The following is a 24145-nucleotide window of genomic DNA, read 5'->3' on the forward strand; positions in this document are numbered from 1 at the left end:
CTCCTGAGGGCCAAGCTCTGTGCTGGGCTCAAGGCGGAGGTGGCAACGCTTTGGATGTACTACAGTAGCGTAAGGGAGAAGCCTCCTCTGTGGGCGCAACTGGAAGGTCACACAAGACAATGGAAATGACGCAAGGACTGGGAGATGCAGACAGCAAGGGCTCTAGGACGTCAGAGGAATGAGTGAATGTGATAATAACAGTATCAGTAACAACTGCAGCCTCACTGGTCCTGCTAGCTGCCTGCCCCATGCTGAGGGCTTCACATCCTGGTTAAAGGGACTACAAATCCCCAGTTCTTAAGGCATCTTGAGTTTCCACTAGTGTTTTCTTTTTACTTAAAAACACTTCATATGGAGTTTGCCTTGTTAATGTTACTCCCTTCACCATTTTCTACAGTTTCCTCAATGTGGAATGTTCAACACATGTAGGACCACATCCTGCATGTGACCAGACCCACAAGTTAAATATAAGTAACTCAGCTAGTCCACTCTCAGATGGACAGCCCCACTACTGCAGATCTGTCATTTAAATGCTCCAAGCCACCGGCTCGTGGTTTTTCACGTGCACTTTTAGCGCCCACATCTCTGTCCTTTCTAGCTTCGTCCAACAGTGCTCTTGAATTAATATTCAACTAAACACCTGGAAATTCCTAATTAACTGGTTCATACATAGGAACCCTGCAATATTACTCAGTTCTGGTGCTGGATAAACTCACACCACCGCGCCCATTTTGGGCAGATAGATGTAAACAAAGAAAAGTCAACTAGGGCGTCCACATGGACTACCAGAATGTCTAAATTAAGAAAACTCCCTGACATGCACTCACCAAGCATCGTATATGATTGGTTAGGGGTGCAGATACGGGTTTTTCTGATCCGTCCTAAGTTGAAATGGGGGAAAAATTAGGAGAATCAATTATTAATCAAATCCTGGCTACTTGGGGCCGACTCTTACAGAAGTCATTGTTTAGCTTCCTGGACTGTCACTAGAGCTAGTAATCTGGCTTCCAGCCAAGTATGACAGAGCGGACTGGTTTCCTGAGTTGCTAACGGTAGATAAAGGATTAGTTTCCTGGGCAGGTAGCTACAAGTTTTGGGTCTGAGTTCTACTTTTATATACGGTCTGCCAATTGTCACATCATCTGCATATTCAGTCTCTCTCTGTATATTTTGTTCTACTACTGGAGATCAAGAAAGTGACAAGCCTTCTCCACTCGTCTTACACAAACACAACTCGGAGAGAAATCAAGTACGTCTCTCGACTTCCAGCCTGCCCAGTAGCCCTCTCCGCAGCAGAGAGGCAGCAACGCCCAAAACATCGTCCACTCACCTGCGCAGGGTCCATCCACGCCGCCGCCATCATGGGACCCTATGCACAGAGCGGGGCCCGGAGAGGCGGCGACACAGGCGGGTCCCGCAGGCTCGGCCGACAGCCACCCCTCCCCTGCTCCGGGAGGGGTGACCTCGGATGACTGTCGCACTCGCCGGTCACCGGGAGGTTCACGGTTCCTTCAAAGACGCGGAGATGAGTGGTAGACTTCTTTCCGCTCTTTTTCAGAGGTTCACTGGAGGCGGCCACGGAACAGTGATCCCCTCCCCACAGCTGGCGTGGACGGAACCGTCGCACGCGAATGACGTACGCCACCAGAAGACCGGAAGCCCCGCCCCCACCTGGGCGGTCGCCCGGTGCACAGCCTTCTGGGCAATGTAGTTTTTGCTCTACAAACGAGCCGCGGGAGAACGTGTTCTGGAGCGGTTTTCCTCGTCCTTAAAGACTTATCAGGCCCAGAGCTCGCTGTGAGTCCCGCCTCTTCACAGCGAACACAACGCGGGAGGGGGGCGGGGGGGATCTAAGAGAAAGGTCGAGGCCGTCCCTCTCATGCCCGAGGAAGTAGAGTCTCAGGAGGCGGGGACCTCCGCCCGGGGACAGGACACGTGCCAGTTCTCGTAACCAGGCCTTTGGCTCGGCTGGTGACTTCCCCCGTGCGCCTCACCTCCTGCTGATCCTACTGGAGCGAAGACAGCTGCACTAGCGGTAAAGTGACCGTGGAGACCAGGATGTCGGAAGCCCCCTCCCACATGGCGAACGCGCACCGCCCCGCCCCTCTTGGGCCTCCACTGGGCCAGCGCCAAGTGCTGCGGGGCCTTGACGCGCGGAGTGGGCCCCAGAGCCCGAGGAGCGGTGTGCGAGACCCTGAGGCGGGGAGGCCGCACGTGAGCGAGGCTGGGGGGAGGTCGGGACTCCAGTCCGGCGCAAGGGCAGTTTCAAGTGCCTGTTTCACGTGGGCACATCGATCTGTGTCTGAGGGCCGGCAGAGGGTCGTGCGTGGTCACAGAAATTCGGGAGTTGTTAGCAGATGCTGCTATCTCAAGTGTCCACACGAGTGAGACTAGGTGGAGAAAGGAATAGACAGGGGCCAACCCTGAACCAACCCACCGTTAAGTAGTTGCAAACAAGAAACCAACAAAATCATGTCAGGAATTCTAACAATCCTTTCAGAATTACATTAAGCAAAATCTTACAAGTCACCATCAGTGACTTCTTTCTTCTTCTCATGACTATGAAAGTGAGAGAATAAAATCTCACTTCTAATGAGTTGAGAATACATATGGTTATGCAAATGGAAACTATGCAGAAATGCCAATAGATTTAATTTTACGGAACATTACTGAGCCACGAGAATGAAATTTTGCCATTTGTAACAACATAGATGGAGCTAGAGTGTATTATCCTAAGCAAAATAGGTCAGAGAGATTAGCACTGATGAACAGTGAAACATTTTGTCTCAGAGATGGTAGCATGCTGGGTATCAGTATAAAGAGGGTGGACCTCTGGGTTGATCAGAGTCCTGGTTTACAAATGGCATACTACTGAAAACATGGGGAACAGTACATGGAGTCTAGAAGCAAATGTGGTAGGTGGTAGGTTGTACACCACGAGGGTGGTTACCTGCACAAAGTAGTAACTAGTTTTCAAGGTGAGTAGTTGAATCACTATCCCTGAGGGCCAGGAGGGACATCATCTTGAGACACTGTCTTGGGAAAGAGTGTCTACAAGAAGTAAAGATTCCACCCAGTCACGCACCAAAATGATTCTGCTTTTATTAATTAGCATCTTGCATGTTAGAAGAAACAAAAGACAGATAAGATAGTAGAGCCAGGAGAGCTCCCCAGACAAACACAATAAAACAGGTGCAGTCAGGGCTCAAGAAGCCATCTGAACAGATGGAGGGAACACCCTGTGAGAGTGGGCCCGGACCCAGGGATGCTCTAGGATCTGGGCCAAAGGCAGCCGCTCGGAAGGCTGGTATCTGAGAAGCCTGGAGATCAAGTCCTGGGCCCCCAAAGGTAATGATGAGGGAAACCTTACATCTACCTGATGAGGCCAGAGAAGAAAAAAGAGAACATGGTTAATTTCTGTTCTGTGTGTTTTCTCCATTCCTTAAGACCCTTCAAAGCACTGTTCTGGATCTTACTAGACAACCTTTGTGTGCACCCCAGGCTCTGCAGCCCTGGCTCCCTAGCGAATGCCCGGAGTGTAACCATCCTACCTTGAGGATGCGTCTGTAGGTCTCGTTATGGGAAGGGCTCTCAAAGGGTGGATTTCCCACCAGCAGCTCATAGCACAGCACTCCAATGCACCACAGATCAACCTTCTCATCGTATATTCTCCTTTCAATCATTTCTGGGGGCAAGTAGTCCAGAGTCCCACACATTGTCTTTCTCCTAGATGACAGCAGGGAAGGGAGCACTGTGCAGAGGCCCAGAGGAAGGGCAACCCTCCTTTTCTAGATTCCAGTGAGATGGGAGACCCTAAAAAGCCTGAGCAGTCCCTTCCAGAGTATGGGAATTTGGAAACACTAACTTTTAATAAGATCAAGGTTTAGGGAAGGCAAATACTGGGACCCACCAATTCCATATTTTGGAATTATTCATACAGTTATGTAGCTGATGATCCAGGATGTTTTCAGAATATTTGGGGCATCAATAGAGATTTTGAACAAACTGATGGTGCATCAAGAGGGACCAAGTAAAATACCTGGAATTATGGAGCAATGATTCTTACTTACATGGAAACTTACTGGGAAAGTTACGTGTTAACAGAGATCAAGAGATGAAAGGTAAGATTGAGCCACATTCTTTCAATCTACAAATGCACATTAAATATATGCATATGAAAAAGTCAGTACTCAAATACAAAACCAAGTTTGTATCTGGGTCTTACACATGGAATGAATTAAATTGGATCATTCCTAAATGGCACTCAGGGCCCATGCCGCCACCACCACCTGACCTACCTCAGAGATGGGGTGTGCACAGACCAGCCGAAGTCTGCAATCTTCACCTCACCCCTGAACCCCAGCAGTAGGTTCTCCGGCTTAATATCCCTGTGAATCACCTTTTTCTCGTGGCAGTAGGTCAGAGCATCTGCCAATTCCTCCATTATCTGAGTGAGCAAAGAAAAAGCCATCTGGAAATGAAGCCTGCCACAATTTCATATGAAATAAAATACTCCTCGTGCATTTTATAGTTGTAGTGCAATCTTTTATTTCTTGCTTACCGACCCTGTTATTTCCTTAATGGCACCACAATTCTTGGTGGGGGAGGGATTCCTCTCCCCATTTTATGTGGTCTTATAGGAAGGATGGATGCTAAAGTAGACGGAACTGCCCTTTTGCCCTAGAACAGCAAGTAGTTGGACACAGGACCTATGCTGAGCTAAACAGATGATCTCCCACAGGACTTGAGGCTTGAAGAAAGGACACAAAAGCAAGAGGAAAATTGCAAGGTCACTCATTCTGACAGCAAGCTGACCCTGAGATAATTGTTGCTCTGATTTCCCATCCGAAGCCCTCTAGAAATCTCTTGCTTCTTATAAACCAGTTCTACTCACTTGTTCAGTGAACTTCATAGGCTTTTAACATGCTTCTCTGCATAAGGTAGTGGAGTTAGACTGTCTTGTTTATAACTAAAGAATCAAAATTCATACACACTAATTATTAATATTGTGGGGTAACTAGAGTATCAAACTGTGAAGTTATGGACTGTATGTGTCATTATGTAAAAGGTACAGAATTCAGAAATAAAGAAAAAAAAAGAACCTGGACAATAATGATAGCCACAAGCAGTGACCCTGCCCCCCACCAGTCCACAGTAAACTCATGGGCCCGAGAGCCACCAGGCCCCCAGCTCACCGTTGCTGTGTGCTGTTCATCTAAAGTGTGGCTCTTCTGCAGCTTCTTGTAGAGCTCACCTCTTGGAGCATATTCCAGAATGAGGTACACGCGGCGTGCATCATGGAAATAGTTGTATAGGCGTAGGATATTGGGGTGTCTGGAGAAGAGACAGAGGAAGGGTCAGACTCAAGACCCAACTCCTGATACTATCACAAGTGACTGGTCACACAAGGGGAAAATTGGGCTGGGACCAGAGTAATAGCAGCCTGATACTGGAGTGTGTGAGAGAATGGGAGCAGGCATCAGGATTTTGGTGTCTGAAACATGGAGGATTACATGGTGTAAGTGGAATGAACTGGAAAAAAAAATCTTCAAGATGGTCTATTTGAGGGTAGTTTGGGGGGAATGCTGGGTTCAGATGCCAGAGATGAAAAAGAAAACAGAAGAGTAAGAAGCCAGTGCCGGGTTCTTGTGCATGCTGTCCTTACTGTAGATGCGCCTGGATTTCAATTTCCCTGCGCAGTTGGTGCTCCAGTCCTTCCTTTTCTATCTGGGACTTGAAGAGGACTTTCAAGGCCACGATAAAATGGCTTTCCTTGAGCCGAGCCAGGTACACATTCCCAAATTTTCCCTTTCCCAGAGGACGCCCGATTTCAAAGTCATCAATTGTGAGGCGCCGCCTGAGAGGAAAGGAAGAAAAGAGCCTCAGTTTGGTAGGTGAGTGGAGGGCACTCAGGGATTCGGAATGCTCACCTTCCTCTTTCACTTCAACCCCCGCTGCCCCTTGCCCTTCTCAGGGGCACCAGGCTGTCTGGTCAACAGCTCTCAGTCCACGAGCCAACACTAGGCACGTGCAGCTTGTTCTTCTCTTCTCGCCCCACTGCCTTTCCACTTCAGAGACAGCGCGAGACACTCACACGGGCGGGATGCTGAGCTCCACGTGGCCTGCTGCAGCTGCGTGAGTCAGACAGACAGAGGTCGACAGTTCCTTCAGTGCACCCTCCACCCCCAACGACGACGCCAGCCCTTTGCAACCTTTCCTCTGGTCCTGGGTCGTCTCCCCTTCACCTGCGGCCTGAACACCGCCCGAATTCATCGCAGCGTTTGGGTTTCCCGAGAAGAGACGGCGACAGGACGCCTTCCTGAGCCCTTTGGAAGTGTCCTGAAAAGGGTGAAGGTAGGTAACAGTCAGGTTGACGCTCCTTGGATGCCGACCTGCCCCTACGCGGCCTCCGGGAAGCGCCCGCACAGACACCCCTGGAGCTTCCCCCGCCTTCGCAGGCTGGGACCCACCGAGCCCACGGAAATCCTGGGAAGCCTGGACTAGGGCCTTTATCCTATCGCCCTCCTCATTGGCTGAGCCAGCAGCTCCTGACCGACTCCCATTGGTTGAAACTTCTGAGCGCGTAGGCAGCGTGCCCAATAGAAGAGACAGAAATGGGAGCTTCCGCCCACGCTTAGCCAATGAGATTGCACGGCGCGGAGACCTGCGGGTCGCTGGGGCGGGGCAGGGTCCGGTTGGACACCAGGAGCTGGGGCCTCGGGAAGGAAGGGAACCTCAGAAGACGGGGGACGAGCAGAGGGCTGCGGAGAGGGCACGATGCCAAGAGGTCTCAGTGGATGAATACTACATAAATCCGTGAGTATGCGAATACATGAATGAACCGACAGTGGTGCACGTGGGAGTGAATAGACACCGACCGCAGGAAGCTGCCGGGTGCTCCTGCGAAGTCCGCAAACCACGTGCGCGCTGCCCCGCCCCGCCCCCGCTCGAGGGTCGTGTCACTTGGGCCCCTCCCCAGGGCCCTCCTCCATCACGCTCCCCGAAATTTCTGCCTCCTCCCCGAATGTCTTGCAGCTCTTGCTCTCCCCACTCCACCCCACAACCCCCGGAGCCTCCCCCAGCCTAGGACTTAAGGCCCATCTGGCACGGTGACACACAGCCGAGTCACCCCTTGCCTCCGTGTATTTGTTGGACCAGCAAAAAATTTTTACAAAAAAAAAAAAAAAAAAAAGGGCTTTTTTGGAAAAAACAGAGAATTACAATTAGGGACAAGGAAGCTACCGCAAAAACCATAGGCTAGTTCCTCAAACATAGGAGAGGAACACTTTTATGGAGAAGGAAATTTGGGAGCAGTTGTTTTGAAGGAAAGTCCATTGGAGAAAAGCAACAGATTAGTAAAAGTTTCTTATCGGTTGAGTTGCAGGGGCCGTCGATTTCTTGTAGGAAATGCAATGTATGTACATCTTTCCTCCTTGGGGCCTATAATTGATGATTCTTTCCTGTTGAGGATTCTTCTGTTAGGATCTGTAATTGACATCCATAGACAGCGTGTGAGAGCTTACCCCCTGGCCTCCTGACTCCATTTTAGTGAAATTTCCTTTTATTTTCACAGACCCTGCAATCAGTTTGCATTTGGGGTCTCAAATAGTAGAAACAATCAACATGTCTATTTGGCAAATACAGAAGTTTCAAAAAGTTTTAAATGGCATTCTTTTAGACAGGTAACAATATAAATTGCTGGAGAAATAGAATTTAAAAAGACAAAATCTCCGAACCCAGGAAACCTCTCCACAAAGATAGTAGAGAAATAAAAAAGTTTATTACTGAATGAGCCTTAAACCAGAATGTGAGGCCATATCACAGATAATCACTAAGAGATGGCAAAGTCAGAAAGATACCCTTTCATATAGCCAAGCAGATACCGGTTTTCTCAGTGTCTCCCATTACATATTTTCAACATAGGCAATAATTAGTCCTCAAGTAAGAAAACACGACAGCACCACTTGTTACACAATTCATCCTAAATTTACCTAGTAATTGGGGTAGCTATCTGCTGCTACATTGGCTTTCTATAAGGGAAAACAAACTTCTCATTTTTTTTTTTAATTGTTCTCCAGTGGAAGTTCTTTTTTTTTTTTTTTTTAAGATTTTATTTATTTATTTGACAGAGATAGAGACAGCCAGTGAGAGAGGGAACACAAGCAGGGAGAGTGGGAGAGGAAGAAGCAGGCTCATAGCGGAGGAGCCTGATGTGGGGCTCGATCCCATAACGCCGGGATCACGCCCTGAGCCGAAGGCAGACGCTTAACCGCTGTGCCACCCAGGCGCCCCAACAAACTTCTCATTACCTGAGGGTGGAAGGTAGTGTTGACCTTAAAAATAAAAGTTATTTTACCAGCAAAAATGGGTTTATTCGGAAATAGCATAAAATTGCAATCACAGACATGGAAGCTATGGTAAAACCACAGGCAAATCCAACAAAGAGAAAAGTTATTTTATGGAGGAGGAGGAAGTTGCTTTGGTTGTTTTGAACAAAATCCTTTGGAGAAAACAGTTGAAGGTGATGACAGTTTCTCATTGGCAGAGTTGCAGGGGTGGTTGACCTTGTGGGAGATGCAGTGTCTGTATTTCCCTGCTGGGGCCTATAGTTGACAATTCTTTCTGAGATTGACTTGGAGTGGTGCTGTGTGAGAGGTCTCCCTTCTGGCCTCCCAGCTGTTTTAAATGTTTCCTTTTATTAATTTTCAAGTTTTGCAGCTTGGAGTAAGGTGCCCCAAAATTAGGCCTCTACCTTCCCACAGAAACTGGGAAGTAGGGATGCTATCTTCCTTGGTGTTTGCATTTCAAAGAGATAGCTCTGAGGTCTTTTGAGAAAGACAGTCTGGGTTGGGAGAGCACGGGGTGCCTAAGGAAAAGCAAGAAGGTTAGTGTATCTAGGGCTGCAAATGCAGGGGTTCATGTGGGATGAAAGGAGTTAGAAAGATAAATGGAGACAAATTGTGTACAACTTTGTCAGCCTTTGTAAATAGGCTGTAATATCCTCTAAAATGTGTTCTGAAATGTACCTGTTATTTGTTTAATCAGATATAAGGCTGCAGACCTGAAAGTGATTGTCATGAAGGAAGTTATGCTCCCAGATCCCTACATATGAGAGTCGGAATTCTGCATTGTATGAGTGGAGACCTCAGTTCTTGGATTCCCCATGAAAGATTTACGTGGGGATCCACTCTCAGACAGACAGAAGGAAGGTAGCAAGCACAAAGCAGTTTATTAAGGACGGTCTCTGATGGAGTCTACTTCCAATCATTTGGGGGACTCCTCCCACTGGCTGGAAGGGGGAGTTTTTGACCCTACAAAATTTGTACCAGAACCCTCTTGGCAACCTTCCCCCTTGGGGGAGGGGACAAAACCGCAATGCAAATGAAATCTAATGACCCCAGGGCTTACCCTGGTGCACAGGTGGAAGAGGAGAGAGCAGGTTCTGACCTGTGGCTCTTGGTCTGTCAGCCCTGGGGTGCTGGAAGCCACTCAGTGTGTTGTGACCCCAGGCTTCTCATGTGTAACCTATTTATCACCACCCTTGCCTCCAACCCATGTCTGTCTATTCTATCAGGCATACCGTACAAGGCGGTATAGGGAGGCAGCAGCAGTGATGGAGAAAGCATGGCCCAGCACATTTGTTGTGTTTTTTGAAGGCAAGGCAAGAGGGGTAAACAGTTTAGGATTGACTCGTTTGAATATAATATAGGGACTTTGGAGCATACGTGTCACTCCCTATCTGGTACCTGGCCCTGGAGTTTCAGGGCAGAGGAATGCTGCCTCCTGGAGTTTAGGAGCCAGAGAGAGGTGGTTAGTTTGAATATGAAAAGTGAGGTCCTGGAAAAGTTACCTAGTCCTGGGAGGGGCAGTGTCTCTCCAGTCAGCAAGGCCCCAGATGCCAGACCACAGAAATTTAAAAATATATAGTTAGTACCCTGTGAGACAGATAACCGTCCTGGGGGGTTTTGAGCTGAATGGTAATGTAATCTGATTTGTGAATTAAAAGATCAATCTGGGTATTGTGTAGAAATTAAACTATAGGAAGGGCAAGAAAAGGGAAGCTCTGTTAGGCTGTTTTCCAGATGGGTGAGGACACTGACTTAAATTAAGGTAGTGACAGGGGAGATGGTTTATCACCAAGTACAAACAGTTGACCAGAAGGGACAAGTTATCAAATTAGTAATGCAGACATGAATGTAATGGTTTCACAGTACGGATTGTTGTTATTGTAATCTACCCCTGCCCCACACTGCCTCCTTCATGTGGTAAGCAGATTTCCGCCGATACTACCGCGCACCCTCACAGAAGTGCTTTACTGCACAGAGACGCTCAGGCAGAGATCACTGTTCTGCTGTCACACTGAACAGGCTTTGGCTGCTCAAACGCTACGCATCCCAGAGGACTGGGCCCTGACCTGCTCTAAGAAGACAACCGGAGTCCTTGAACATCTGGCCTGGTAAGAGTGACTTTAGGCCTGTATCTGCAGGCCCCGCTGCATCAGTCTGACCAGGTAATTTATGCCAACAGTGTGACTCACAGAGAATGGTGGGTTTTGTATGCCCGAGGCTCTGAGCCACACTGTATCTTTGTCTTGTGCGACCCCACCGAGTATCCGTGGTCAGTCACGAAGGGACTGCATGCCTCAGGAAGAAACCCTGGACCCTGAAGCCTGGGTGACTTTCCCTCATTGGCGATACTTGAACATACTGTCACACATCTTTGCCAAGAGTTAAGCAAGCCCCTGTGCGACTGCACTGGAGGGAACACCTGGAAGCTTAGCTGGGCTTAGTTTCCGCTGGACTTTTTACCCTGTGTGCCTTTGCCCTTTGGTGATCCTGACCTGTGTCCTTGTGCTGTCACAGACAGTAACTGTGAGTATAACAGCAGTTCTGAGTCAAGCGAATCCTCTTAGCAAACCATCAAGCAGGAAGGTGGCTTTGGGGAGCAAAGAACCCATATATACAGGGTTATGATCTAGATGGGTGTGCTGGTACAGGTTCCCGGAGGAAGTGCTATGTGAGACGAGATGGGAGGGCTAAGCATGCCCTAAATGGGCAGCGTGGGGAGGGAAGAGACCATAGCAGGTGGGAAAGTGGAGGAAAGGGAAACCGGAAGTGAAGAGAGACCAGAGTTGTGCAAGAGAAAAGGTAGTAAATTAGGCACATCCCACACCAGGTTAAGGTCCATGGATGGGCCACGTTAAGGATTTGGTTTTGATCCCAAGATAAAAAAGGAAGTCATGAAACATTTTAGGGAAAGGGGGCGGGGGGTGGGGGAGCCTGCCATGATCAAATCGGAGCCGTATCTCCAGCTTCAGTTTGGAGAATCGACTGGAGGATGAAAGCGGAAGGTAAAGCAGAAGCTGGTGTCAGATGATGTTTGGATGGACCAGGGAGGGGGCAGTGGATTGCACAGCAGCAAGGTCCCACATGGGAGAACTTCACAATGACAACACCTGCTTGACACAGAGACAGACAGAAGCAGAATAAACAGGGACTTAACAACAACCAAAACATCCAGCAGCTAAGAACAAGGCCAGGAAGTGGAACCGGGCAGTCTGACTAGAGGACCCATGCTCACGACTCTCCACTGCTCCAAGGTAGGCGAAAACCCAGTTGCCCATTTACAATTTAGCTTCCACCATTCACTTGTGAGACGTGTGACCTGTGAGCGAGCAGATTACAGGTCATCATTAACCCTCAGAACTCAGGGATGACATCATCGAGCATCCCCGCATCGCACAACTGAGACAGGAAAGGCTGTCTGAAGGCAGGAATGTGAGACTAGAGGGAGCTGCGTATACTCCCAGAGGCCAGAGTCCCACAGGCCTCCAGCATCAGGTCTCTGCAGAGGGCCCTCCCAGCTGGAGCCCAGTGCTCCCACTCCCTCCCTCTGACAGATCCGTCAGCCTGACAAAGCCCGCAACACACTAATCCCAAATTGGGGTAGCACTGAATGATGCCTACATTCAGTTTTCTATTTGTTAAAGCCAGCGGCTGAGTATGAACAGCAGGAACAAAGAGATGAGAAATTGTTGACATGTAGTATAGAAAACACACTCAATCTGGCCTTTACATTTTTATAGATAAAGGTGATAACGGGTATATTTGCAAGTCAGACCACGTGAAGCCACACAGACACACACACACACATAATACACCTATCAGGTGTATACTTACCTGTGTGTGTATATATTGAGTCCTAAGTGGCGTGTACAAACACATACACACACACAATCAGTATTTGGAAGAAGCAAAGTCCTTTCTCAGAGTCCTTTCCCTGTACCTTGTCATCAGTAAATTAAATCCTGGCTAGTTTCTAAATTCTACTGTGGCTTAGTGGTTTTTTGGTTACAGTGGTTATGCTCATAGAAGGCTCCAAAGTTAAGACTCGTACTTGTCACTGTAGGAACTGTATTTGCTTTAAGTTACAGAAATGTAATCAGCCTTTTAGTACCATTTCAGTCTGTATAAGGAAATAACAGCAGGAAATAACACAGCAGGCCGGAGAACTCCTATCCTTTGAGCTTGCAAGGTTTGCCCTTGGCTTGGGTTTGAGACCTTAGATGTCAACAGGTTTTGTATCACACCTCGAACATGAATGTCTCAGTGACATTTACGTAGGGTGTGGCTATGAGAGAAAAGAGAAGGGCAGAGCTCACTGGGCATGTGAGGCAGAAAGTCAGAACCAAGATTCTGGTGTAAACAATGGAGCTTACACTGAACACCTACTATCCTCTGGATATCTAGAACTTGGTACGTGCTAGAAGAGCCCCACCCCTCCAAATAACCCTGGGTACCGAGAGTCTCCAGGGAGCTTCCCTAGTAGACTTTTTAAACCACTGTCATAACTCCTTTATGGAGCTCAAATTAACCATGTCATGCAGGACTTCCCGGAGACAGGATTCTTGAAGCTTGTCTCTGATGTCCTCTGGCCGCCTTCAGTCCTCGTACCTCATCCCTTGGCTGAGTTCGCTTTCTATCCTTTTGCTATAATAAATCATAGCCCGTGAGCATGACAAAATATGGAGTCCTGCACGTCTTCCAACTCAATCACCGAAACTGGGGATGAACTTGATGATTCCTGACACAATCATTCATTGTGATTTCTAAACTTTTACCGATCTGGCCTTACAAGCCTGTGCGGATTCTCTTCAAGATCAACATGTCACATACCGTACCAACTATATAAACAGCTTGGTGTGAACACTCTGCGAGGGACCTAAACATTACCATAAAAAATCCCCTGCTGTGTGTGGCCATTCACTAAGACACACATATACTGAGTCTATAAGGGGGAGAAAAAGTTAAAATGAACATAATGGGACAATGGCTGGAAGAGGGGATGATGAAAAATGGCTGCAAGGTGTCTGACTTGGGCAACAAGGCAGAAGACAGTGACATTCACTGAGATTTTGGGGACCTCAAACATGACTCCAAAAACCAATGCATGTCTTAGCCATTCTCTACCTCCCTGGCCACCTCAAACCCCTTGTCTGTACTTTCTGCACAGTTGCAACAGATTATGCAGCCCTTAGAGTAAGTTTGGTTTATGCTGACCCATAAGGTTGACCATGCATTGTCAAATGAGAAAAGTAATTTGAAGAAAATGACAGTGACTTTTCCATTTTGAAGGGGTGCACAGACAACCCTATGAGAGGCAGTAAAGTGTTAAGGGCATGGATTCTGCAGCAGGCCTACCTGACCTCCGGTCCCAAATCCCATACTTCCTAATCAATTATGAAACCTTGAGCAGATGCTTTAAACTTAAACCTAACAGATGCTTTGTGCCTTAATTTTCTGATCTGTAAAATGGAGATAACATCATCTATCACAAAGAGTTATCACAAAGATGAAGAGTTGGTGTAAAACATTCAAAACAATGACTGAAACATAGTAACATACCGTATCTGCTTGCTCTCATGATTAGTACGAGTGCATCCTCATGGTGATGGCCATGACCACGACACATGCAGACAGGCTCAGTACGTATGAATACTGCCAAGGCATGGAAGGATGACCAGAAACATTCAACCTGGAGACAAGGATTTGGGGAACTCTGTAGATCACTGAGCGTAAAATACCTCGAGGGGGGAATTAACTCACTCATGAAACACCTCGCAGGTGAGAAAGCAAGGGCGACAGACAGTTTCTGAGAAGCACAACTGTTTAATAGATGGAAGAAGGCATAGATCCTCTGAAAGAGTTAGGGCAGAAACTCACAGAAACCAGGAAAGTACCTTCAAGTCAAAGAGGTGGACAGCAGTAAAAAGGTCCAATAACAGACTGTTTGTGTTGGGGGGGGTGGAGAAGGGTGGGAGGACAAGAGGGAACTTTGTGAGACTTGCTTAAGTCAGGTGACAGTGGTGGAGACCACTGTTTAGTTATCAGTAGGGTAAAGGGACATGAGTAGGTGGGGACAGGACAGAACATTTACATAGGGTGTGCCTATGAGAGAAAAGAGAAGGGCAGAGCTCACTGGGCATGTGGGGCAGAAAGTGCCTGGGGGTGAGACTACAGACTTGAACACAGGTATAGATTAAGTGGACAGAAGGGGATTAAGAGAGAGAAGTTAAGGACCAAGCAGTGGGGGTATAAAAGAGACAAATCAGGGATTGGGGATATGTGTCCAACCACAAAGAGGAAGTGATCCTCGAAGAGGAGTGACCCCTCCTCCTCTGGGGATATAACAAGGCTTAGGGAGCCGAGGAATTTTACACACAAATCTCCCCTGAAGACTAGAACCCTGAGTGATCTGCAGATCACCTCCAGTTTTAAGATCCATTTTTAGAAATATTTGTGGATAACAGGACTTCCATTTCTCCAAATACTTTAGGATTTCTATTCCAACATCAAGATAAACCACCAGAATATCCTGACTTTGGACTGCATAGTTTTGCCTGTTTTCTAAGAGTCCTTTGGTATTACAAAATGTAAAAAAGAAACAATTAGAAACTAAACGGAGAAAAAAAAAGCCAAAATGAAAACTCAGTGAATAAGCTCAGCAGGAGAGGATGAGAGAAAAGACAATCAGTGAGCTCAAAGAAAGATCAATGGAGGGGCACCTGGGTGGTCCAGGTCATGATCCCAGAGTCCTGGGATCGAGGCCTGCATCAGGTGGGGAGCTTGCTTCTCCCTCTCCTGCTCAATGGGGAGCTTGCTTCTCCCTCTCCTGCTCCCCTTGCTTGTGCTAATAAATAAATAAAATCCTAAGGAAAAAAAAAAAGGATCAACGGAAATTCATTAATCTGAGTAACAGAGAGAAAACAGACTGGATAAACAAAAAATCTGAGAACTCATTTAACTGAAGTCCCTGAAAGGAGAGAGTAGGGCTGGAAAACTATTTGAAGACATAATTGCTGGAAATTCCCCAAATTTGGCAGAGGACCTATATCTTCAGATTTAAAAAACTGAACAAATATTAAACAAGAAAACTCCAAAAATTCCATGCCAGGACATCGTAATCAAACTGATGAATTCTATAGAAAGCCCTGACAGAAAGGATGCAGTACAGACAGGGGAACAACAGTGGAATGGCAGTAGGTTTCTCATCTGAAACCACAGAGGACACAGGGAGGTAACATGTTTTTCTTGTACTGAAAGAACTGTAAATCCCAAGACTTTTATTACACAAAAAACATCTGTCAGGAATGAAAGGGACATAGAAACATTTTTAGATGAAGGAAAACAAAGTCCTCTGTTAACAGCAGACCTACCCCAGAAGAAAGGCTACAGTAAATTTGCCAAACAGAAGGGAAATGTTAACAAAAGGCCTGGGATTTCAAGAAGGGAGAAAGAACAATGGAATGGGTAATAGAGGTTAACAGACCCTACTTTTCTTGAGTTTTGTAAAAAATGTTTTGACAACCCAGGCACAACTTATAACATCCAACATGGTGCTCAGTGTATGAAGAGAAAATACTTAGAATAATTATATTAAAAATGGAAAATGTAAAGAAACCTAATATGGAATTAAGGTTTCTATACATCAAAGTACTAAAATGCTGATAATATTAGACTGTAGTAAGTTATGTACATACAATACCTAGAATACAAAAATTAAAACAACACTCAAAAACGTTATAGATCTATCAAATGGAATTCTAAAGAAATGCTGAAGTGACCCACAGGAGGGCAAAACAACAAACATCACAAAACAGAAAAGCAAAATAACAAAAACAACCAGAAAACGAGACAAACACTATAAAAGGAACACAAAGAAAAAACAAATTAAAAAATGGTACACTTAAGCCCTAATATACCAATAATTATTTTCAATTTAAGTGATGTAATCTACCAACTAAAAGACAGAAAGTAGCAGAATGGATAAAAAAGTATGACCCAACTATATGCTATTACAAATTTAATGATACAGATAAGGTTGAAAATAAAATTATGGAAAAATATAAACTGCGCAAACATTACTCAACACATGCTGTAGGGACTATATTAATATCACTCCACGTATGCTTCAAAGGCAAGAAAATGAACATGGACAAAAAGTGACATTACACAATTAAAAGGGTCAACACACCAAGATAACATACCAAAACTAAATGTGAATGCACCAAACAACAGAGTTTTAAAATACCTGAAGCAGAAAATAATCTATTTTTTTAGAAAGATTTTATTTATTTATTTGAGAGAGCGAGTGCGTACAAACAGAGCAGCAAGCAGAGGGAGAGGGACAGGGAGAAGCAGGCTCCCGGCTGAGTCCAGAGTCCAGATGGGGGGCTCGATCCCAGGACCGTGGGATCACGACCTAAGCCAAAGGCAGACACTTAACTGACTGAGCCACCCAGGCGCCCCAGAAAATGACAGAATTTAAAAGATGAACAGACAGTTCTACTCCAGGACAGTTCTACATCAGGACTTCATCATCCCTCTCTCTGGAATTGACAGAAATACTAAATGGAAGGTCAGTAAGGATATAGAAAATGTGAATAATACTACCAACCAAGAGGATTGTGCAGACATTTATAGAAACTCCACCCAATGACAGCAGAACATACATTCTTTTCAGGAGGACTTTTAGAACATTCAATAAAATAGACTGTATCATGGATCATAAACATTTCCAACAAATTTAAACAGACCAAACTAGAAATTGGTAACAAAGTAATGAAAATACTCCAAACACTAGAAAACTAAACAATAATCCATGAACCCATTAAAATCTCTAAAGAAATCGAGAAACAGCAGAGCTGAATAAACTGTAATGAAAACTTAAGGGATGAAGCTGTTACAGTGCTGTGAGGGAACTTTCTAGTACTAAATGCTTACATTAGAAAAGAAAAAAAAAGTAAAATGCAACCAAAGCAAAGTAGAAGATATAGAGATCAGAATGGAAATTAGTGAAATTATGAACAGCAATAGAGAAAAAACAATGAAATAAAGTGTTGGTTCTCCAAAATGATCAGCAGAATTGATAAATGTCTAAGAAGATGGACAAAGATAAAAAGAGAGTGGACATATTTCTAAAATCAGGAGTCAAATGGGATATAAGTACAGATCCTGCTCCCATTAAAAGGGTAATAAGGAAATATTTCAAACAAGTCTAGAAACTAATTAGAAAATTGAGGAAATGGAACAATTCCCTGAAAAGGACAAACTTCAAACTATCCAATGTATCCAGCATCAAAATTATTCTGAATTCAAGAAATTAGAGGAAAACTTCCTCAAAAAAATACCAATGGAATGTTTTAATATATGATATATAAAAAAATTCATACTCTGCAACCAAGTGAGATTTATTCCAAGGATGCAAGGCTGGTTCAATATTCAAAACCAGTCAATGTAATACATTATATCAACAGGCTATAGGAGAAAAATCAGATGATCACGTCAATTGATGGAGGTAAAGCATTTGACAAAATCTAACGCTCATTCATTGTAACCAAAAAATCTCAGCAAATTAAGATTAGATGGAAATTCTCTAAACTTGGTAAGAAAACTTGGAGGAAAAAAAAAAACTTCAACTAACATACTTGATGAAAACCTGAACATTCTCTTCCTAATAGGAGGTATCTGTCAAGGGCATCCTTTCTTACTATTATTCAACATCACGTTGGAAGTTCAACTAGTGCAGTAAAATAAGAAACGAAAGTAACACATATACAGATAGGAAGGTAGAGATAAAACTATATGCAGCTGACAAGTCTTTGCAGAAAAGCCTGAGGATTCTACCCAAAGAAATGGCTACAAATAATGTGAGTTCGCCATGGTTGCAGGATACCAAAATATCACTCCAAAAACAATTATCTGTGTACTACTAAAGATCATATGGAAAAATGAAAGTGTAAAAATCAATGCCATTTATAATCACTCACACACACACAAAAACACCCCTAGGTACAACTCTGTAACAAAAATGTACAGAACCTGTATGCTGAAAATTATAAAACAGTAGCAAAATATCAAGAATTACTTAAATAACTGGTGTCATACCATGTACGGTGTTCATGATGCTGCTTTTCAACAAACATCTACAGATTTTAACCAATTCCTATAAAAATGCAAGCCAGATTTTTTGCATTCTAAGATTTATATGAAAAGTCAGAGGAACTAGGAAGGCTAAATCAATTTAAATAAGAATAAAGAGAGAGGAATCACTTTCCCCAATTCTGAGGTTTACCATATAGCTACAGAAATTAAGTAAATAGATTGGATCAAGAACAAGTTGAAAAAGTCTGTTTGGTGTTTAAAACCAAATAAAGAACGTTTGTTTTCTAAAAATGTAAGCTTTAGAAGTCTTAACTGGTGCAATAAGATGTGCTGTTCTTATGTGTACATTTATCGCTTTCATACCTGTCCTCGAGTGTCTAACCCTTCTGACACTGGACAGCAATGAATATCTCTATATGTGACACAGACAGGGTCAACGCCCACACCTCTGAAACATCCCCCTGGCTCCAAGTAAACTAAGGAACCCATGACAAAGTGCTGTAAGCTGGACAGAGAAGTCTCAAAAGTTTTTCATTTCAATTTGCTCTTCTACATCTCCACCTTTTTATAAAAATTCCTGAGATAACACTGCAGCGTAAACAAAGGAGAAACATGTAGCTGAAGGTTTTACTTCGTGCACAATAAACACTGCTCTCCCCCTCACGGATGAATCCTCAGATGCAGAATAAGGCTCTCGGCTCGGTCAATCTCTAAAATGTGACTCTATGTGACTACTGATGGTTTGGGATGGAAGATTTTCTCACAGTGAAGACACTTGGGGGGTTTCTCTTTGGTATGTCCGATCAGATGCCACGGTAGATGTTTTATCTGGCAAAAGGGTTTCCTCAGTGGTTACATTCAAGAAGTCTTTCCCCAATAGGAGTTCTCGGAGGGTGACTGAGGACTGCCCACTTGTGAAGGGTCTTCCCACTTCTGTTACACTGACAGAGTTTCTCCCAGTATGAATCCTCTGATGCTGAGTGAGGGATGAGCTGCGACTGAAGGCTTCCACACTCACTGCACTTATAGGGCTTCTCTCCAGTGTGGATGATAGCATGTCGAATGAGGTTTGTGCTCCAGCAAAAGGATTTCCCACACTCCATGCATTCATAGGGCTTCTCTCCACTGTGAATCCGCTGGTGCCTTGTGAGCCCTGACCGGCGGTTAAAGGCCTTCCCACACTCTGAGCACTCAAAGGGCTTCTCCCCAGTGTGGATGCTGAAGTGTCGAATGAGGTCTTTCCTAGTGCTAAAGGCTTTCCCACATTCTTTGCACTCAAAAGGTTTTTCTCCGGTGTGGGCCCTTTTATGCAAGATGAAAGTAGAGCAGTGGGTGAAGGCCCTTCCACACTCAGTGCACACAAAAGGCTTCTCCCCAGTGTGAATCCTCTGGTGCCTCTTGAGGTATGACCTGTGGTTGAAGGCCTTCCCACACTCCAGGCACTCAAAGGGCTTCTCCCCAGTGTGGATGACATAGTGGTGAATGAGGGCTGCACTCTCACAGAAGGCTTTCCCACACTCACTGCACTCATAGGGCTTCTCCCCAGTGTGAGTCTGCTGGTGCCACACAAGGTATGACTTGTGTTTGAAGACCTTGCCACACTCGAAGCATTCATAGGGATTCTCGCCACTGTGGATGATGTGATGTCGAAGGAATCCTGGCCTATGTCGAAAGACTTGTCCACATTCTTTGCACACGAAGGATTTCTCTCCAGTGTGTCTCCTCTTATGCAAGACGAAATTGGAGCGGTGGGTGAAGGCCTTCCCACACTCGTTGCACTTATAAGGCTTCTCTCCACTGTGAATCCGCTGGTGCTGTGTAAGGTATGACTTGCGGTTGAAGGCCTTCCCACACTCCATGCACTCGTAGGGCCGTTCCCCCGTGTGGATCATGTGGTGCTGGAGGAGGTGTGTGCTCTTAATAAACGTTTTCCCACACTCGGTGCATTCATAGGGCTTCACTCCAGAGTGAATCTTTTCATGTCCAGCAAGAAGGTGCTTCTTATTAAAAGTTTTCCCGCATTCATTGCACTTAAAGGTATTTTCCTCTTCCTGAATCATGGGATCTTTACCTGAACCACACAAGTCATGGTCACGGACAGCACCTCCTGGACGGATCAGCTCCTGTGCAGTCCGCAAACATACACCATCAGCTGTCCCTACACCATCATGTTCAGGGTTTGTTTTCTCAGGGAGCTTCTCCCTCTGGGGTTCTAACCCTGGTCTCAAGTGTCCTTCCTGCATTTCTGATGGCCCACTCTGATCTGTGGTTTGGACCAGCTGGAAGTTTCCTGGGTCTCCCTGTCTTAGTTCCTGGAACAAGGCCCTCTCAGACAGGGCTGGTGCACAAGTGGAAAGTTCTGTGGTCTTGGGTTTTCCCTTGTCACCTGAAAGAAACCCAATATACAAAAAGGCCTGTTAGTAATAACAACACAGAAAAAACAAAATCAGCATTTCAGTGAAAAAACTAAAGATGAAAACAGTGCCTGTCTCTGTGATGTTTTATTACCTATGAATGTCAGGACTGCAATTTCTTTTTTTTCCCTGGACCTTGGACTGTTAACACCTTGAAAGGGAGACCCAGGAGAAGCTGGGTGAGGGGACAGGGGGTCTTGAATGGAGACACAATTCCATACTGGATGTGGCCGGATAGACTAATAAGAATGCTGTATATTTGGTCTCCTCTAAGCGAGGACGATGTTGTAAGAGCACTAAGCAAGGGCACCTAATGGAGCCCTGATAGAAGATAGAAAGCGTGTAATGGAAAACTAACTTTCCCCTAAAAGAAGTTTGGTCTTTGTCCCAGCTCCAAGGAAGTAACCTCTCAACGCTGCATAGTTCCAGAGCGATAGACCTGTCTTTGTCATTCATGGTGGGTGCCTAGGAATGCACCTGATACTTTATGTCAAAACATAACTCATAGTGGGCCCCTAGTTTATACTGAAGAAATGACTCAGGGTAAGGTCTGGAGACATCAGAAAAACCAACCATATAATCAGAAAGTTGTGGCTTTGAGGCACGAGGTATCAGCTGGAACTCTGGAAAGGAAAAAAGGGGCTAGAGACTGAGTCCCATGGGCAATGACTCAATCAATCATGCTTATGTAATGTAGGCTCAATAAAAATCTGGATACTGAGGCTCTGGCCAATTTCCTGGGTTGGCAATATCCATGCACCTATTGTCACACAGGATGCACAGAGGTAACAAGTCACTGAAGACACAGGAGTTTTGTATTTGGAACACCTCTGGCCCCTCTTCTAAGCTGTACCTTTGTTTGTAACAAACGTGATTGAGAGTACAGTATAATACCTTTTAGAAAGTTTTCTGAGTGTTTCTATCAACTCATTGAACCTGAAGGTAGTTCTGGGAAATCTCTGAACTTCCAGTGGTTTTTGATGACCTGGGCAGACTTGGCAGTCTTGGGACTTCTGTGTTCCTAGCCTTGAGTTTGCCTGGCTAACTGTGTGCAGAAAGAGATCCAAGGGAGTTTTCCAATAGGAGGTGGCCATGATGTGAGTCCTACTGGCATCACATGAATTACCACAAAAGAGAAAGTACAAAGGGCACAGTGGCCTTCGGAGACAGAATGTACATAGGCACCGAGAGCACAAAGATGGTACAACTGAGGATCCAGGGAAAGGTAGGAGAGAAGGAAAACAGGATTCCCAAGGTTCTGACGGGGGTGACTGTGAGACCTCTGAGGACAAGGCTCATAAGGCAGGAGGTGAGCAGGACTGGGCTGGACATATGCAGTCTGGTTTGCCTGAGGAGCAGTCTGGTGAAAAGACTCGTAAAATACACATGGCTAGATGAGAAAATGATACTACTGTACTTGAAGACATTAAAGAAGAGCTATATCAATGAAGAATTTAACGTGCGGGTTAGAGGAGTTGGAGAAAGGTGGGTGGAAAGGTACGAACTTCCGGTTACAAGGGACGTACTAGGAGATAATGTACAAGGAGGACTACAGCTCACATTGATGTTATGATATGTAAGATAGTTGAGAGAGTAAATCCGAACAGTCCTCACTACAAAAAGAAACATTTTTTTCCTTCTTTCATTACTTAGACCTATATGAGCACCAGTTTTCACTAACTGAAGGAAATTTGAAGATTTTCAGTTTTAAGAAAAAAACACAAAAAGCAACAGTGTACAGTGTTGTTCCGCAGCAAGCTGTGACAAAGGCAGCAAGCGCGTTCAGCAGCCAGAGCGGCCCATCAAGCTCCTTCACCAAAACTGCACTCAACACCAAGCCACCACAGCTTTGAACAGTGTCTGTGAGCATCTGTGCTTTCATCTCATTCATTCTGTGCCTGCGCTAGCAAGATGCGTCCTAAGGTATCAGAACCCTAACAGAGATTATTTTGAGTCTGGGAATGGTCAAAAAATTTTCCATATAAATTAATGGTAATTTCTTTTATGCTTTATGCTATTTCAGCTAATGAAAAGCTTCCCAGAAACACTCTAATTTCATAGAGTGGGGAAACCTGTACGTCAATCATTACTGAACTAAACCTGGGTGGGGGGAGGACTTAATAATATAAAACTGCCAATTCTACCCAAGCGAATAAAAAGAATTCAGTACAACTCCCTATAAAATGGCAACTGGGTCATCAAGGAACTTCACAGTCTGATGGTAGGACTTGTAGGGAAGATCAAACAGGGAAGAATAAGGAGGATACCTACCATCTCAGATAATAGTACTGTGATGGAATTACAGACTCTTAGACACTCTGGTACTGGCACAGAGAGAAGACAAACAGACAACAGAAAAAGAATAGAGAGCTCAGGAAACACACACACATGTAGCTCTGGTGGATGGCGGAGGAGGCAGAACAGCTCAGCAGTAAAAGGAGAGAAAACGTAGTAAATGGAGCTAGAAAAATTGATGTGACCCTGGGAATGTAAAAACTGTATTCCTCACACCATATTCAAATCCTACCTCAGACCAAAAAGAGTTAAATGTCAAATACCAAGTTTAAAAATTTTTAGGATAAAATAAACAATATCTTTTTGATGTTGGGGGATAAAGCAAGATTTTTATACAAGACAAAATCACTAATTATATAAGAAAATTACAGTAAAATAAGAACCTCTATTCAACAAGATATACTTTAAATAAGTGAAAAAACAATATTGAAAAGTAGAAAATTATATCTGTAGTACATATACCCAATGAAAGTTAAGGGGCGCCTGGGTGGCTCAGCCGTTAAGCATCTGCCTTCTGCTCAGGGCGTGATCCCAGCGTTCTGGGATCAAGTCCCACATCGGGCTCCTCCGCTGGAAGCCTGCTTCTTCCTCTCCCACTCCCCCTGCCTGTGTTCCCTCTCTCGCTGGCTATCCGTCAAATAAATAAAAATCTTTAAAAAATAAAAAAACAATGAAAGGTAAGTGTAAAGAATGTACAAAGAATCCCTACAAATCAAAAGCAAATGAATTAATAGAAAAATAGGTATTTATCATGAAATGACATTTCAAAGGAGAAAATACAGACTGACCACCAATCATATGATCAGGCGCTAAAGCTCCTCAGCAATGAAGGAAAAGCAAACCAAGACCACATGAGATACAGTTTTGTGTTCAGCTGACTGTCAACGATTGAGGAGCCTCGGAGTATCAAGTACTGGGCAAGGTACAGGGTCAAAGGAACCTCCACGCTTTACTGGGGAAAGTGTAAATTGGTACCCGTCCTTTAGAACACAA

The 24145-nt window shown here is 45.0% G+C and overlaps 2 protein-coding genes across 5 annotated transcripts; both read right to left on the reverse strand.

The window, feature by feature from the left end:
• Positions 1 to 2771: 2771 nt before the first annotated feature.
• On the reverse strand, positions 2772 to 7060 carry AURKC (aurora kinase C). 4 transcript variants are annotated; one of them, XM_034639540.1, is made up of 8 exons: positions 6471 to 7060; positions 6246 to 6339; positions 6095 to 6131; positions 5666 to 5857; positions 5196 to 5334; positions 4299 to 4447; positions 3552 to 3726; positions 2772 to 3376 (listed from the first exon to the last, which is right to left on the reverse strand). In XM_034639540.1, exons 2-8 carry the CDS (start codon positions 6271 to 6273, stop codon positions 3206 to 3208), a joined length of 891 nt encoding a protein of 296 aa, XP_034495431.1. In that variant the 5' UTR covers positions 6274 to 6339; positions 6471 to 7060; the 3' UTR covers positions 2772 to 3205. The 4 variants fall into 4 exon arrangements, with proteins under 4 accessions (XP_034495431.1, XP_034495432.1, XP_019660963.1 ...); XM_034639541.1 differs by having other exon boundaries at positions 6665 to 6689; XM_019805404.2 differs by lacking the exons at positions 6095 to 6131; positions 6246 to 6339; positions 6471 to 7060 and adding an exon at positions 5931 to 6052 and having other exon boundaries at positions 5255 to 5334.
• Positions 7061 to 16959: 9899 nt separating this feature from the next.
• Positions 16960 to 20931, reverse strand: LOC117795291 (zinc finger protein 264-like). Its single transcript, XM_034639527.1, is given in 2 exon segments — positions 16960 to 19450; positions 19452 to 20931. Coding segments are annotated over 2 exon segments (1482 nt in total). The 5' UTR covers positions 20687 to 20931; the 3' UTR covers positions 16960 to 19203.
• Positions 20932 to 24145: the final 3214 nt, after the last annotated feature.

Source organism: Ailuropoda melanoleuca, chromosome 12 (assembly GCF_002007445.2).
Source record: "Ailuropoda melanoleuca isolate Jingjing chromosome 12, ASM200744v2, whole genome shotgun sequence".
Classification (NCBI taxonomy): domain Eukaryota; kingdom Metazoa; phylum Chordata; class Mammalia; order Carnivora; family Ursidae; genus Ailuropoda; species Ailuropoda melanoleuca.

Excerpts from the sequence above, each read along its gene's own strand:
- AURKC (XM_034639540.1), bottom strand. The coding sequence starts at position 6,273 with ATGAATTCGGGCGGTGTTCAGGCCGCAG. Across the intron at positions 6,132-6,245 it reads GGGCGGTGTTCAGGCCGCAG|CTGCAGCAGGCCACGTGGAG; the intron begins GTGAAGGGGAGA and ends TGACTCACGCAG. Across the intron at positions 3,377-3,551 it reads CCTACAGACGCATCCTCAAG|GTAGATGTAAGGTTTCCCTC; the intron begins GTAGGATGGTTA and ends TGGCCTCATCAG.